This window comes from Ambystoma mexicanum, chromosome 7q (genome assembly GCF_040938575.1).
Source record: "Ambystoma mexicanum isolate Mex_15411 chromosome 7q, UKY_AmexF1_1, whole genome shotgun sequence".
Classification (NCBI taxonomy): Eukaryota; Metazoa; Chordata; class Amphibia; order Caudata; family Ambystomatidae; genus Ambystoma; species Ambystoma mexicanum.
In genome coordinates this window covers 555755846-555773385 of record NC_090941.1, presented here as the reverse complement: position 1 = coordinate 555773385, position 17540 = coordinate 555755846, and the positions used below count along the sequence as shown (strand labels likewise).

The window sequence follows — 17540 nt, the reverse complement described above, 5'->3', positions numbered from 1 at the left end:
CTTTTAACAACACATAAGTGGGATTACCAAACCTAATGGGCAGACCACCATTAGACATGAAGAAATAAACATGTTTAGAGATTACTACCGGTCACTCTATTCTAATAACGATAAAGTCATGAGAGAAGAGGTAGACCGATACCTGGCACTAACTAAACTTCCCACTCTGGATAATATATCCAGTGCTAAATTAAGCAGTCCAATCACGGTGGAAGAAATCACTGATGCCATATCTTCGCTAGCATCAAGTAAAGCCCCGGGCCCTGACAGCATAGGCATAGAACTATATAAAACTTCGAAAAGATACTCTCGCTCCTAGACTACTGAAAGTGTGGCTGGAAGCATGCAATGTGGGAAAATTGCCCTTTCTCTCACTGAGGTGGTAATAACTGCCCTTGCTATAACAGGGAAGCCCACTAACGAAATGGCCTCATATCACCCACTCTCTCTGAAAAATTCAGATGCGAAAATCATCGCCAAAGTGCTTGCTAACAGAGTATATTACCTTCCATGCCTGACTTGGTACACCCGGACCAGTCAGGATTCATACCTGGGAGATCCACTGCCCTAAATCCGAGGTGACTATTGGGAACCATGATAATAATAAATCCAGAAATCCCGGCAGCTGCAATGATACTTGACGCAGAAAAAGCCTTGGTCTCCATGTCATGGAACTTTCGATTTGGGGTCCTGAGACGTATGGGATTAGGGAGAGACTTCTGTAAATTTGTTAAATTGCTATACACTGACCCAGGGGGCCAAAGCGAGTACCAACAGGAACTACTACGAAACCATAAAACTATCCAGGGGGACAAGGCAAGGGTGTCCATTCTCCCCAATGCTGTTCGCATTAACGATAGCGCCCTTTGCAAGTAGGATCTGAGAATTCCACGCTCACAGAGGAATACGCATACAGGGACCCCCACAAATTATATATTTATATGCTGATGACACCCTAATATACCTGAAACACCCAGAGGAAAATATCTCACCAATTCTAATTGTAGTCGAGAAGTTTACCCTATATTCTGGTTATAAAATTAACACCACGAAATCTGAACTGTTCCCCCTGAACAATAAAACCTCTATCCCTACGCAGCTACAGGGTATGAAATGGGCAGGATAAACAGTGAAATATCTAGAAATCCAGGTTGCATGGACACACAAACATCTATAGGAACGCAATCATGCAAACTAACTCAATACACTAGAGCATAAACTCACACTTCGGGGTAAGCGCCCGCTGTCATTGATAGGCCGGTTTGCCGTCCTGAAAATGATTGTTGCACCAAAACTACTGTATTGTTTTAATACCATTCCAATTTGGCCTGGGCGACAATTCTTCAACTCGCTCTGCAGATTGGCAGGGAGATTTGCATGGGGCACAGGTAAAATGGGAATCACTCACCAAACCATACCCCGACTTTGAACTATATTACCTGGCTGACAAGCCCACTACGCTGATCTATGGTATATCCCTGACATCAAATACTCCCATATTGATATTGAAAAACGCTCAGCTGCACCTAACATACAATCCACACTAATATGTTCACATAAGAAAGATGCCTGCCCGTTCGACCCACGGCTCACTAAACTTGGCGCCTGGAGACGCATAATGGCACGGCTCAATATTACCAAACCATACAATTGGAACATTCTGCAATGGTGCACCCTTGATCTACCCCCAACTATGGACACTGATATTCAGTCTGCTTGGGACCCGGACAGAACAATGAAACTCAGAGACCTATTCCCAGGGGGCAGATTTGTGACTATAACCGAGTTTAAAGAAAAATTAGGGGACAAACCAGTGAAAATACAGCAATATTTTTGAGTAAGAGCTGCTGTACAACGACAGTGGTCATCCTCCCCAAACGAGCCTGAAACCAATGAGTGCATGGAAATGGTGATACAGAACAAGAACAGGAAAACATTTCTATCGCGATTGTACTCTAAATTACAAAATTAAATCCCTTAAAGTCTAAACTTAGAGAACAGTGGGAAAGAGATACAACTCACAGCTACGGCTGATTCAATATAAAGTACTAAACAGACTTCATTATACCCCTAAAACACATCACGAGATTCAACCTTCAAAATACACAACTCTGTCCGAAATGCAATACCGATGATGCAGATACTATACATATGTTCTGGAACTGCCTTCCTATCGCCGACTTCGGGAAACAAATTACACAAATACTATATGAAATGCTGGACATTGCGCTGTTACCTCATCCAAAATACTTAATAGGCGAAATTGGCAAAACCGACATAAAAACCTGAAGACTATTCAACATAGGTTGCATACTCGCCAAAAAGAAGCACCAACACAAAAACAATGGCTCACCGAAATGACAAGAATCAATGAAAATAAGGCAGGATATGTGCAAACCATAGTAACAACGTCACGACCAAAAGACATATGGGTACCGTACCGGACATACATGGGAAAGACAACTGGTGTTTAGGCATCTGCCTGAAACATTATTACAGACTTACGAACTGTACACCAGATGGGATGGTTGATGTATCATAACTGCACACGTCAATAGAATTAAGAATGTATATGTGCGGAAGTCATGTCGAATAAATGTTGTAATTTGCCGTACCTGCTGTATGATGATGCCATTTGCTGTATAACATCGCCACATGCTATATAAAGATAAATAATCAAAGATATGAGCTTGGTATATTTTCCCTGACAGCAGGAGCACACTGGAAGATCCTATCACTAGTGAGAAAGATCCTCTATGCTGCGGGAAACTCACCATTCGTAGATCTGAATAAAATCTACTTAAACCAAAGTTGTGCACATTTGAAATATATTCAACAATTATGTACTGTCATTCTGGAAAACACAGAGAGTTGCACTCTGACATTTACAAGGGGAACATAACAAATTAGGAATACTAGCTCAATTTCTTAGCATCTATCCAGACAGAGCTACCCGGTTGAACTTCCTTTGTTTTTGTTGGAACCTAATCCTATCAAAACAAACGCTTGCACTATATGGTGTACTTATTAAGGATTGCATTTTCTGTAGGTTTTGCAAATGTGCCTCGGAAGCAGTAAAACCTTGGTTAATAGATTATGTGGCACTCTCTCAGCTCCGTCCCATCTGTTAAGGACATTGTCTCAATTGAAATTTGATAACGGAAATGAATTGATTTTGACTGTCTCTTTGGCTAGGAGCATGACATCAACTGTAGTGGCAGTAACAGGATTCATGAGTGCACTGAAATTGGAAACTGAACCCTGATGACATTCTAATTTTAAAATGTGTTGCCTTTTATGAATTTTTTGGAATCTTAGGCTTTGTATGAGTGGGGTGTTTTGGTTATGACATATTGTATCTATTTGAAATGTTTACTTTTCTTCTTATGGAATATTCACACTTCCAAATTTGTTTAGATGTTTTAATGTTTGCATGAAATTTACACTTTAATGTTGTATGCAATTTATTTAAGGTTGGACTTTTTCAACCATATCATAATTTAAAAAAAAAGAAAAAATAAGGAATAAATAGAAGGTCTTTGCTTCTCCTGTTCCCTAGACTGTTTTAACATACCCAAGCTAACAATGACACAAAGGTGTTTTAGCACCCCTCCAAACATGACAGCCCCAGAGCCAAAGATATGCTCAAAGCAATCAAGCAGTTCACAAAACAGTATCATATTCTCACTCCAAACAGACATCTGCCTCAACTCCCTTCATCTACTGTATTTGTCTCCACCCACAATCCCCCATTTGCACAATTTTTTCTTTACATGGCCACTTTTGGCCAATAGACTTGGCAGTTCCAGAAATACCGTTCTGGAATTTGTTTCTGGAATTTGTTTAGTGAGAGGAATCAAATATACTCCTGGGAAATAAAAGACAAACACTCTTCAAGGTTCTGCTTGAACACAACCCAAGATTATTACACAACCAAATGCAACATGTAGTGATACTGACTTAACTTTCTAAAACTGCCCTCATGTAAATATTCTCCTATCCTTCAGACACCTCAGGATGTACTCGTTCTGATTTATGATCTATTTTGCCTGGATGGATGTGCACCCAAGCTATCACAGACCCTATCCTTTGCCCTTTACTCTTCCCATCTCAGTTTTAAACCTCGTTTTCTTTTTTATGTAGCCTGGTGAAAAGCTCCTCTGCTTCACATGGATTGTGAGCTCTCCTTCAAAGCATACATTGCCAAGAAGACATGGTACCAGCTCTCACTCTTGTGCTGAATCAAAACCTTCATCCCCATTGTAGACTTCAGATCCAACATCTAGGACCTGGTGCTCTCCCATCTGGATGGTGGCATCAACCCGTGGCAGCCGGCAGATGTCCCAATCACATTTAAGGCCTGATGAAATATTACTACATCTCTACCTTTCTCAATTAATTACACTAGCTCCTTCTCCAAGCATGCATCGCCTTCAAGACAGGCGGCATCACTTACACAGCTCTAACGTCCAAGACGCGCCCCAGAAGTGCCACCAAAGTACTTGGCTGTTGGGCTGTGCCAGAGACGGTTTTGCTGTTTTACCAACTGCTACTATTCACGGACTCTGTGTGAACGCCATGCGCAAGGAGAAGCGCCTGCCTAACTGAAACACGCTCTTGTCCGGACTTCCAAATCGCGTCGCCTTTGTTGCACGTACGGTGGCCACGCCCCCTTTCCCAGCATCCCATATTACTACAGTGCGCGCGCACCAGACGTACCACCAAAGTACTTGGCTGTTGGACTGTGCCAGAGACTGTTTTGCTGTTTTACCAACTGCTACTATTCACGGACGCCGTGTGAATGCCATGCGCCTGCCTAACTGAAACACGCTCTTGTCAGGACATGAGGGCAGGTTTAGAAAGTTAAGTCAGTATCACTACATGTTGCATTTGGTTGTTACATTCTATTGTATGAACTTAAGCCCTTTTCTCAAGGACTTGGATACAGACTTGGATCGAACTCTTAGCTCACCCTGCTTCTTTATCTTACCTTACTTTGTTCTCTGATTTCTAATTCGCGCCGCCTTTGTTGCATGTATGGTGGCCATGCCCGCCTTCCCAGCATCCCATATTACTACGGTGCATGTGCACCAGCGCACACGCATCAGAAGTACCACCAAAGTACTCGGCTGTTGGGCTGTTCGGGTGGGCGTGTGGGTATGTGGCAGTAGGTGATTAACTTGTACCTGCTTCTTATTATTTAGACTGGTAAGTGATTGGTGCACCATCACCCTATACAAACAACTTGCCACAGGGCAGTAAATTAACTCTTATTAAATATCAACAGAAAGTAGGCGACGCGTGACCCGTCATGCTCTTTAAAGTGTGCAATGTCAGCGCGGCTGCGTAGCGGCCACATTGAAAACAAAACTATTGCCAAAACAAGCAAAATGAATCCCATTACACACATGTCATCTGCGGATTCTTGCGACAAAGCGTTATCTCCAAATAATCAAAAAGCCAAGGCTCTTGTTCAAAGTGTGAGTAATAATACGTTCTTTTCTGTTGGAATTCCCTATGATGCAATTCATTGCTATGATGCGCCACTTACGCTCGCAATAGTATTTTCGAACATTGTACCCAGTGGTCAGGGGGAGAAGGCACTCTGCCCAGCAGAGATGTCAATATCACACAAATCCCGTCCCAACGCAAGGAAAAGTTTTTTAAACGTACCTGAAACTGAAACGAGTAATTGCCTGGGAATAATAGAGGACACCTCCTTAGGCCTCCGTCCGATATTTCTATTCTGGCACCAGCTGTTTTACTGAAATTGGAAAAAAAGGGTACTACTTTCCGCTGGTCCCTCAACTCTAGTTACAGCCCGCCCAAGCCGCAAAGACAAAGTCCACTTACATTGTGAAGAACATTGCACTCCTTCCTTTGTACCGCATCTATCCCCTAGTGAGATGGAACAATTCTCCAACAAATCCTTACTGATTGCTGTAGACACAGAAGAGTCCTCCCAAAATAATGAGGGACAAACATGCTCTTCTCCTGAGAGTGAATCCTGTCCTCCTCCCATACCCATCAATGGGGTAAACAATTCTGATCTAGAATCGAATCCCTCCACTTTAGCAGAAGACCTACAAATATTTGAATCCTCCTACCCTGTAATCTCGAGAATACTCAAATTGCTGGATCGTGGACTCGACTATACTCATTATGAGCTTTGCGACATCAAATCCTCTCTGACAGTAATGCTCGCCAAATTAAACAAATTGGAAGGCTTCATATTTGCTGAGAACTACAACAAAGAAGGAGGCTGTATTTCACCCTCGCCCTCCACGACTCACTACCATTCCACTGCTACACAAACAGACCCTTCTACCAGCACTGCTGAGGTTAATTACAACTCCTCTGTAGGCTGTCCAACATTTGAATGTCCACAAACATTCGCTCAAACAGTAAATGCACTTAAAATCAGTGAGACTATCCAAATTTTAACTCATGCCCAACTCTGTCAGATGGACTCGATCCATGCAGAAAAAATTGAACAACTCTTCTTCAATCAACCCAATGAGGGGGGAATGAGCCCTCTAGATATGCAAGACGGACAGGTACAACTCACATTCAATCCTGATCATCGAGATAGCCCATCTGCTCTCATAGCCATTATAGATGAAGAGACGCATAAAAAAACAACTCCAATGGCGTGTGAGATGCCCCCGGATGATACTCATGAGAGCACCCATCAAAAACATTTTGCCTCACGAAAACAAAAAAGGTTATATGTACGTGCAATGAACAGACTCAATCTGCGCAAGGCTACTCAAGCAGAAGCTGTAGTCAATAACAAAAAAATAAAAAGGGAACCAAAAACAACAAATTATTGCTTCCAGTAACTTAAACAGCGACGTCCCTGTGCACGACGTTCCGCTGACCAACCCTTCCATACAGCTTTCAACTGAACTAGGGATCAACGTGGATGAGCTTTCCTTGGAAAGCAGATTAGCTCTCCAGCTGCAGTCTCGCATGGGAGGATCTAGGGGAAAAAACAAATCATTCCAGTGGGTGACACTATTTTGGATAAACAGAGTTTTCATCATCACTCAACTCCACAGCAATCATTGCTTTCTACATACTATAAACCTGTCCAGAATAAAAAAAACACTGTTGGGAAAAACTCAGATTCTGGTGGGATAATCAATGATGAGGGGGAGTGGCTGATGCTCAATGATGGAAACCACTGTGTGAATTGTGAATAAAGTTGTTGACACAAACATCTCATTGCCCACTTGCCTGAAAGGTGCACCTGACTCTAGGTTAGAACAGAAGCTCCCACAGCTAAACGAGGATGTACACGGGAATCTGACCGTGGATAAATCTAACCTCGTCCCCTCCAATACTCCAACAAAGTTGTACCAACTTGATGCTCTGCCTCTCATCAACAACAAAGTGCGAACGATCCAGCAAGATATCGGTCAGATTAACTGCCCCAATGAAGACTATGCTCATTCTTTGCAGATATCTGACATCTTGGGCTGGATTAACTGTCCGGAAACAAATGGAGATAAAAGCCTTAACCGTTTCTTTATGCTTCAGGCATTCCAAAAAATCCTGGCACTCAGAACTTTAATATCAAGAGATATTCTATGGATTACACTCCCCTCTGTTAACAACTATAGGATGGTATTTCAAGTGCAATCCACCATAATAGCTGAACTAATTTGCAAATTGCGGGCCCGTTATTAGCTCCATGGTCTCTTAACGGGTCCCGCTAAGGGTGGCTGGTAAAACCAGCCGGCCCTAGTGGGACCCGTTAAGGGACCTCGCAATGCGGCGCTAGGGGATTAACAGCACCAGCATCCTTACCGGTGCCGTTAACCCCGTACCACCATACTCGTAATGACCCCCAATGTCTATTAAATCTATTGAGATTAAAGGTTTTGTTGCTCTCCAGAGGGAAGCTATACACGGACTCAAAGGCAGACCCTCAGGCGAAGTTGTGATCTTTCTTAGTATTGATCTTATATTTTCGCTGTTGATGACCCATACTACTCAGTCTTTTGTGGCCATTGTTATCGAGTTGGGATCATGCACACGGGGCTTCTATTTAATAATCTCACTATATTTCAATCCGCTTCACATTCCCATTGAAAAGCTTTTCGAAAGTCTCGAGTTACTGTTTGATGAGTTTCCAAGTAGCCAAATTGTAAAGTAATCCTCGGAGGTGACCTTAATTCAGACTGTACTCGACACTTATCCTCAGAAGGGAAAAGCGATAACTTGTCTTACATATCTCCCTCCAAAAAGAGAGGTGCACTTTGGTATACACTCTTGACCCAATGGAATATTGTGTTGACCCCGTTTCAGGCTAAGGGATGTACTCATACCTGGACACGCAATAATTTGAAATCATGTATTGACTACATTGCAGTATCAGAGGATCTATGCCTATGGTAATGAAGTCGAAATCATTGTGTCTGGGTTAAGCGATCACAACATTTTACATCTGAAAATTCAATTGCAGATCCCATGTTTGAAGAGTGATCCCCTCAATACTTTGATTGAATGTGATCGACCAGGGGCCTCTTTAAGGTGGAACCCGCACACATGTAAGAGGCTCAATGCACTCATTACAAAGAATCTCAATCAAACATTGAGGTTGGGTACTGGAGCTGCCATTGACTCACTACCTTTATCAGAAATTGCTGCCATAATTAAGGCCTCAATTGCAGCTTTGGTCAAAACCAGTAATTTAGCTAAACAACTCAAACAATCCTCCTACCCAACTGGTAACGAACTAAATCTATTAAACATTTTTTTTTAAAACGTTGAGATCAGGCAGTTAAGAAAACTAAGATTGGATGATGTGGAATTCCAACGTCAAAAAAGAATAATAAGCAATAGATGTCACAATAAAATCAAAAATCATAGAACCTATTCTCACCACACTATCAATCAGGCAATGATCACCACCTTATGTCGGAATGATAGACGCTCAACTTAGGCCTTACTAAGGGGAAACGATGCTCGATTGAATTGTGAACAAACGTCCAAACATCTCTGAAGAAGTATGGACCGGATTTTATAAAACAAAGTTCTTGCTGCCTGACAGATTTAACAATCGGCTCTCTAAATTCACATAGTGCAGGGTGGAAGATTTCAATGGTTGGTCTCTTGCTGACATTATGTGGGCTATTGGAAAACTCAACAACTCCAATGTTCCGGGTCCTGACTGTATTTCACCTTGTGTCCTAAAACTAAACCCGGAGCTATGTGCTCCTTTGCTCAAAATTCAGTTTGATGAGATCACCAAGTCCTCCCAAATGCCACCTTCATGGTTGCAATCAATCATAATTCCTGTTTACAAGAAGGGGGGCGGGAGACCGAACCTGAAGGCCTCCGACCCATTGCACTTATCGATGCTGGTGCTAAGATATTTGCGATCCTGCTTCTCCAACAGTTACAGGCACATTTACACAAATATGCTGTTCTTTCGCCTTTGAACGCGACTGTATTGGCACATTTATTGTCCAAAACTAAAATGCCTAATGCCGGTGCCTTATATATGGCATCAATTGATCCTTCCGCAGCTTTTGACTGTGTGATTCGTACAATCTTATGGCAGAAACTCGAAAGGAAAGGTGTGCCCAAATACCTAATATCACTTGTGGCAAAATTACATCATGAAACATCCTACTTAGTGAGAATTGGCAGCTCTGGTGCTACCACCAAGCCCATTCCTGGGGGTGGGGATTAAACAGGAATGCAATTTGGCAGCGACCCTGTTTAACCTCTACCACTGTGACATTGAACAAATATGGAAAACTGAGATTTCCAATCCTGAAAGGCTCGGGCACCGCAAAATTCAATGGATTGCCTTTGCAGATGATGTGCTACTATTCAATCGCACACCCTATGGCTTACATAAAAAACTTGGTATATTCTCATATTACCTCTTTAATCACAATCTCACGTGTAAAATGAGTAAATCAAGAATCTTTATTTTTAAAAATATGAAAAAGAAACTTTGAATCATGAAATGGTCCATAAATAGCATTATCATTCCTGTTGACACAAGTTTGAAGTATTTGGGTTATGATATGAGAGATTATCTCTCAACAAAAATGTGGAAAACAAATTTGATTGCAAAAATATGTGCATTGAGTTCTCAAATGAAGATTGTGTTTGCAACATTTTGGACATTTCCTATGGGTCCCTTATTAGAATTCTACTTGCTAAAAGTAGAAGCTATTATATTGTATGGCTTAGATTGATGTCTGGTAAACATTGATTCCATACTCGACCAAATACAGGGCCAATTATAGAAGACCACATTAACAATGCCCAACTCACTTCCCAACTATGTATTATGACAAGAGTTAGGACTAACTGCTCTATCCGCCAGATATCACTGGTGCCATTTATCTAATGTCGCAAAGATGTTATTTCTGCCAGAAAATTCACTTTACGAGGAATTTCTCATTATGCTTAAGAGTGGCGAGCCACCTTCAGTGGTATCCTTCTCCATTTGTAAAAAAAAGGCTCTTGAGCACAATTGGCTTACTACTTTAAACGAGATGCACACGAAGAAATTATACTCAGAAGCATCTACCTTTGCAATGGCAAGAATTCCTCGTAAAGCATATTTGCTGAAATTTCCTTCTAGTAAATCGCAAGATTTATATTTAAAATTTAAGCTTAACCAATTACACACTCTGGAGAAAACAGCGAGTTAGGACAAGGGCACTTCCCCAGGTAATAAAGCGTTATGTCACTTTTGCTGTGATGACGCCCAAAAGAAAACCTTAAAGCACCTAACAATTTTTTGTACCTACTTTGAAGCTTGTCGAGCGTCATTATTTGGTGTTAATCTACTTGGTACCACAAAAGAGTCGAGAGAATGGTGTTGGAAGTTTTTTATGTGAGGTTTCTCATGCAAATCAAACTTGGCATTAACAAAATTTCTTGACATGTTAGTCAACGAATTAGATTAAACGTTTGCACAAGTAAAATGTAAGGAAATTGTGTTTTATATGCACAACTTTGAACTAATCTAACTTACTGACATAGTTAAGTTTGCAAATTCAAATAACCTAATGTATGGTATCTTAGAAGATGATCTGCTCAAAATTAAAAGGGAAAAGAATTGCTTGTAAATATATGTATAATGTAAAATAGACTATGCATTGTCATTTTTCACGTTTTAATTTTTGTAATAATGACAATGATGTTGCAAAAGTTTGTTAATCAAACTAATAAACAACTTTTAAATAAAAAAATAAAAAAAATTCAAAGACGCCATCAAAGTTAGCTGAAAAGATCACCATCTATGGAAGACAACGCAATAGCAGGCGCCAAAATATCGCCACACTGGAATCAAAGAAGTGCAAGAAGAAGAAGACCAGAAAACAGGCATTCTCCTGCTATGCTCCCACCATTGTCCGGTAACAACAGTTCTGCTAACATCATACTGTCTTCCTCCTCCCTGTGATTCAGGAAAGAACACAACTTACAAATGAGGAACAAATACCCATAAGCCGATACCCCCTTATGTACCACTATCTCTACTGCTTTCTAGTTAGGTTTGTGCTATATAAATCACCTTCATAGTGACACTCCTGCATGTTAATTAAAGGGCCGGCCAGTAGCACATTATGTACAAACAACCCCTGCAAAGGACAGCCCACCTGTTAATGTAGGAAGTATTTGACGGGGTTCCTATGAAAATATGCATAAGAAATAGCGAATATCAATATTCACATTGTTACCAACATCCCCCAAACAAAGGGCCTTACATTCGAGTTATGTGATAAGGCAATTTACCTGGGTGTTTTCATAAAAAAGAACATCAGGCACTTTCATCTTCTCATTTGGATCATACACAGGCACTGTGACACTGCCAATCTTCAGGATGCCAGATTTAATTTCACCTACAAAGAAATCAGAAAAGCGGACGTTTGTACAGAATCAGTTCAAAAACAACAAATACATTTTTCACCTGCAAATGTCAGACTCCTGCTTCAGGACTGGAACCAAGCATAATTCTATGGTCACAAGTTTATTTCTCAAACTTTTTTTCCCTTTTTTTCTTTTAATTGACATTTTGCAACATAAAGCAAACACCCCCCTCTGCACCCCACCTTCCTGTTTCCCTCTACCCCCCACCCCGACAAAATGTTTTGCATAAGTTACAACATAATTGAATTCGATACTCATCCCTTAGGTATCCCAACAATAAGCCCCAGTCTTCCTTGAACTTTTGATAGTCCCCTTGTAAATTATAGGTAACCCATTCCATAGCTAATATATGCCAGATCTCGTTTAGCCATTCATGGTGGGTAGGGGCAACATTCTTCTTCAAATTCCGGGCAATCGCTAGTAATGCTGCCAATGTCAAAACCATACATGCCTTAAAGCGTGCCCTTCCTTGTGGTGCTGTTTTCTTTGTCCAAAGGCCCAAAAGGCATTCCCTTATCCATATGGGTGTATCAGCCCCCATCACTTCCTTCACCATTGTGCACACTTGTTCCCAAAATGGTGTCAGAGCTTGGCAAGACCACAAAATGTGCATCCAGTCCCTCCGTCCCGTACATCTTCGCCAGCAATCCAAGGAAGTCTCTGGATACATGGATCTAAGACTATCCGGGGTATAATGCAATTGGGTGAGGGCTTTATAACACATCTCCCTTAATTGGATGGATCGAGTGAGCCCCTGGATATTACCCCACAGAATCTCCCATTCCTCCTTTGATATTTGTCGATCCAGGGTTCTCTCCCACTTGTCCATGTATGTCCACTTCTCCTGAATACCCCCTTCAGATATTAGTAAATAGAATGCTGAGATAAGATGTGTATCCCTTGAGTGAGACGTGATATATTGTTCAAATGCAGTGAGTTGTCTGCCTGCCGTAGGCCGCTTAGGGGGGTGCATTGCCCAGTGCCTCAGCAGTTGTATACGAATTATTCGTTTTACAACTGTTCGAATTACATTTGACCTTTTCACAATTGACCGAATTGTGAAGGTCAATTGTAACATACATGTGGGGGGAAACCCCCCACCCAACGCCAAACCCCTATATATATATGGGATACATTACTCACCGTAATCGTATTTCTGATGCTTGTATCTGCTTAGATCACATGCTGTGCATAGGCCGACATCTAGTGGAAGCTGCGGAGTATTACAGTTTGTTTTTCGAAGTCGAAAAATGGGCGTCGACACAGGGCGTGCCAGTAATACTATCCCTAGTGTGACGTCCCCTGTACCCATGATCCCTCACGCGTCTAGGATCCCCAGATTGTGTTTTTCCTGACATGAGGTAGCATGAGGAGTAGCGTGAGTACAGATAGTCCAAGCAGATAGACAGAAAGGTAAGACTACAAGCAACCATGCGCCTTCTCTCGGAGGGGAGGAAGGGTGGGTCGCATGTGAATCTAAGCAGATACAAGCATCAGAAATACGATTACGGTGAGTAATGTATCCCTTCTGAGGCTTGTGGAATCTGCTTAGATCACATGCTGTGCATAGATTAGCGAGCAGTACCAGAAGAAGGAGGTGGGATGTGAGAAGGGTCATGAGCAAACAGGTGTCTTAGAACCGCTTGTCCCACTTGTGTATCTGCCTTGGAATGAGTGTCAATGCAGTAATGCTGAGTAAAAGTGTGAATAGAGCTCCAAGTAGCTGCTTTGCAAATGGTGTCAAGGGGAACATTTGCAATGAAAGCCAGAGTGGCCCCAATGCCTCTGGTAGAGTGGGCCCTTGGCGTAAAAGGCAGAGTTTTTTTAGAAAGAGAGTAACACAGCTGTATACAGTTGATAATCCACTTTGAGATAGCGCCCTTAGAGACGCGATCCCCCTCTCTGCCTGTAGCTACGGAGACAAACAGTTGATCCGTTTTCCTTAGCGGTCTGGTTTTATTTACATAGTATAAGACCGCCCTACGCACATCTAGGGTGTGTAGTTTCACCTCAGCCGAGCTTTGTGGGTTTTGGAAGAAAGCCGGAAGCTCGATGGACTGGTTTACATGGAACTTGGATATGAATTTTGGTGAGAATCTAGGGTGTGTGCGTAAAACCAGTTTGTCCTTGTGGATAGTAAAGAAAGGATCTTGCACTGACAGAGCCTGAATTTCACTGACCCTTCTTATGGAGGTAATGGCTACTAAGAAGGCCGTTTTATAAGTCAGGTGTTTGAGACTACTTTTATGCATGGGTTCGAAGGGGGGCCCCATGAGCTTAGATAGCACCACATTGAGATCCCATCCTGGCGGTGGGTTCGAGATAGGAGGGTGAAGTCTCTTTACTCCTTCCATGAAGGCTTTAACCACTGGTACTTTCTAACACGAAACCTTGTTATGGGATGTGGTGTAGGCTGAGAGGGCTGCCAGGTGTACTTTCAGAGAGTTAAAAACCAACCCTGCATCCAGCAGGTGGAGCATGTATGTTACAACGTTGGAAGGAGTGCAATCAACCGGGTTGATTTGTTTACTCTGGCACCAGATAACGAATCTTTTCCACTTGTCAAAGTAACAGTGCCTTGTATTTGGTTTCCTGGACTCTTTTAGAATGTCCATACACCTCTGTGGTAATTTGAGATGTCCAAACTCTATGACTTCAGGAGCCATGCTGCTAGGTTCATAGAGTTGGGTTCCTGATGCACTGTTTGACCTTGTTGCTGGGACAGAAGGTTGTACCAGGCTGGGAGTCTGATGGGCTCGCATACCGCCATCCTGCGTAGGTGTGGAAACCATGGTTGTCTCGCCCACATGGGAGCAACTAGGATGAGCGTCATCGATTCCTTGTTCATCTTGTACACCACCTTCCTGATGAGAGGAGTTGGTGGGAAAGCGTACGCAAACATCCCTGACCAGTTCATCCACAGGGCATTCCCCTGGGAGTCCGGTTGTGGGAACCTGGATGCAAATCCTGGGCATTGTTTGTTTTCGCTTGTGGCGAATAGGTCTATAGTGGGGAAACCCCACTGAGAGAAGAGATCTTCTACTACGTCTTTGTGAAGGACCCATTCGTGTTCTTCTGGGAGGGAGTCTCTGCTTAGAGCATCCGCTAGGGAATTGAGCTCCCCTGGAACATGTTGCGATGACAGGAAGATGTTCCGTCTGAGTGCCCATATCCATATTTTCTGGGCAAGCTTGGACAGATTTGGCGAACGAGTCCCTCCTTGCTTGTTCAGATAGAACATGGCTGTCGTGCTGTCCGTCCTGATCTGCACCGACAAGTTTAGTAGATGGGGCTCGAACGCCTGCAGCGCTCGGAATACTGCCAGAAGCTCTAGCAGATTGATGTGGTTCTTGGCTACTGAGTGAGACCAGAGACCCTGAGCTGTGTGGTGGAGATGGTGAGCTCCCCACCCCGTCAGGCATGCATCTGTCGTCACCACTGCCTGTACTTCGGGATCGTAAAAGGGTTTCCCCTTTGCGAGATTCTCTCTTGTCCACCAGTGTAGGTTCTGTACGAGTGTTGGCGAAACGACCACTAGATCGTCCCACTGACCACTTGCCTGAGACCACTGTTTCGCCAACCATTCCTGCATGGGACGCATGCGCAGACGCGCGTGGGGGACCAGGTAAATGCATGACGCCATCATGCCGAGTAACCGCATAGCTTTGCGTACTGTTATCTGTTGACCTGACTGATAATGCGGAATTTGCAGAAGTATGTTCCGAATTCTTTCTTCCGAAGGGAAGGTCAATCCTTTCTGAGTATCTAGGATAGCTCCTAGAAACTGTTTTGAGGTGCTTGGCACCAGACTTGACTTTTTCTCGTTGATGGAGAAGCCTAATTCGTGGAGGAGGTCGATGGTCCTCTGAATGTTTGATCTGCAGATTCCTGGGGTTTCCCCCGTTATGAGCCAGTCGTCCAGATAAGGGTACAATGGGATTGCCTCCCTGCGTAGGTGTGCAGCTGCCACCGCCAGTACCTTGGTGAATACCCTTGGTGCAGAAGCTATCCCGAAGGGCAGTACCTTGAATTGGTAGTGGCGACTGTCTACCTTGAAGCGCAAGTATTTTCTGTGCGCCGGGAGCATGGAAATATGAAAATAGGCATCTTTCATATCCAAGGTTGCCATGTAATCCCCCTTTTTTAGGAGTGGGATTACCTCTTGTAGTGTGGTCATACGGAATTTTTGGGGCTTGACATACTTGTTGGCAGGCCGTAAGTCCAAAACTGGACGCATTGTTAAATCTTTCTTTGGCACAAGGAAGTAAGTTGAATAGATACCCTTGTTTACCTGGTGTCCCGGGACGAGTTCTATCGCGTCCTTTTCTAGCAGAATGGCGATCTCCTCGAGGAGGATCTTCTGATGTTGTAAAGAGTGGACTTTTTGTCTTGGAGGATGGTTTAGGGGACGTTGCAGTAGTTCTATGCAGTACCCATTGGATACTGTTGACAGCACCCATCTGTCGGATGTTATCCCTTCCCATGCCTTGGTGAAACTTGATATTCGTCCCCCTACTGGGGTTGCATGGGAAGGTACCCTGAACTGAGCGTCACTGCTTTGGTGGAGGTGTGCCTCCTCCTTTACTGGGGCTGCCTCTGCCTCTACCACGTCCTCTTTTACTACCCCTACCATACGCCTGGGTAGACTGTTGTGAGCTGGTGTTCCACTGTGTACCCTGGGTGTGGGAGTAGCTATTTCCTCTATTGGAATTTTGGCCGCGGGGGCGACGAAAATTGCCATTCCCTCTTTGGTTAGGTGGTTTGGTAGTTAACTGGCCAAGGGATTTGAGGGTGTCGAATTCTTCCTTAGCGTTTTTTAGAGCGTCCTCGACTGCCTTCCCAAACAGGAGATCACTTTCCACTGGTTTGTCTAAGAGCGCAGCTTGTGTTTCTGCTTTGAATCCCGACTGCCTCAACCAAGCATGCCTTTTGATGACAGTCCCCTCTGCTATAAGTCTACCCGCATTGTCAGCGGCGTCCAGAGTTGCTTTTATAGTGCAGCCTGACACGTTCCTTCCTTCCGCACAAATGCGAGCTAGCTGGCTTTTAAGGGGTTCGGGAGCAGAGTCTATTAGTGCTGCCACTTCTTCCCACTGGTGACAGTTGTAGCTAGCCAACAGTGTGGTGGAATTCGCGATTCTGGCTTGGTAGGCTGCCGTGGAAGCTACTTTCCTGCCAAAACCATAAAGTTTTTTACTTTCTTTGTCGGGGGGAGCCTCAGAGGAAGATAATGGTGTACCAGCTCTTTTGCGGGTGTTGGTTACTACTAGAGAGTCTGGCTTAAGTTGACCTCTAATATATAGGGGGTCCGACTGGGCTGCTTTAAACAGCTTCTCCACTCTCGGATTTACAGGTCTTGTCAGGTTTGGGTTGACAAGGGATGGTGCTATTCTGCGTTGAACAGATTTTAGGATGGGAATGGTCTGGGCTACTGGCTTCCTTTCCCCTATTAGTTCTTCCGCAAAGTCCCTTTCTTCCTGGACACCTTGTGTGTCTATGTGGAAGTGGTTAGCTGCCCGAAAGAGCAGTTCATTCAGGAGGGGCTGATTATCTATTGGGGAGTCAGACACTGGGGCTTCCCTTTCGACTGGTGAGTCCATTCTGAAAATATCTGGGCTATTTTCTGGCTCATCCTC

General features: G+C 43.4%; 1 protein-coding gene across 1 annotated transcript in view; it reads right to left on the bottom strand.

The window, feature by feature from the left end:
• The window catches only part of VWA8 (von Willebrand factor A domain containing 8), a 3012337-nt gene that overhangs the window by 1769005 nt on the left and 1225792 nt on the right, over positions 1 to 17540 (bottom strand). Inside the window, exon 19 of the mRNA XM_069639376.1 lies at positions 11770 to 11876. Coding sequence (XP_069495477.1) covers positions 11770 to 11876 — 107 coding nt within the window. The remainder of the gene's footprint in view (positions 1 to 11769; positions 11877 to 17540) is intronic.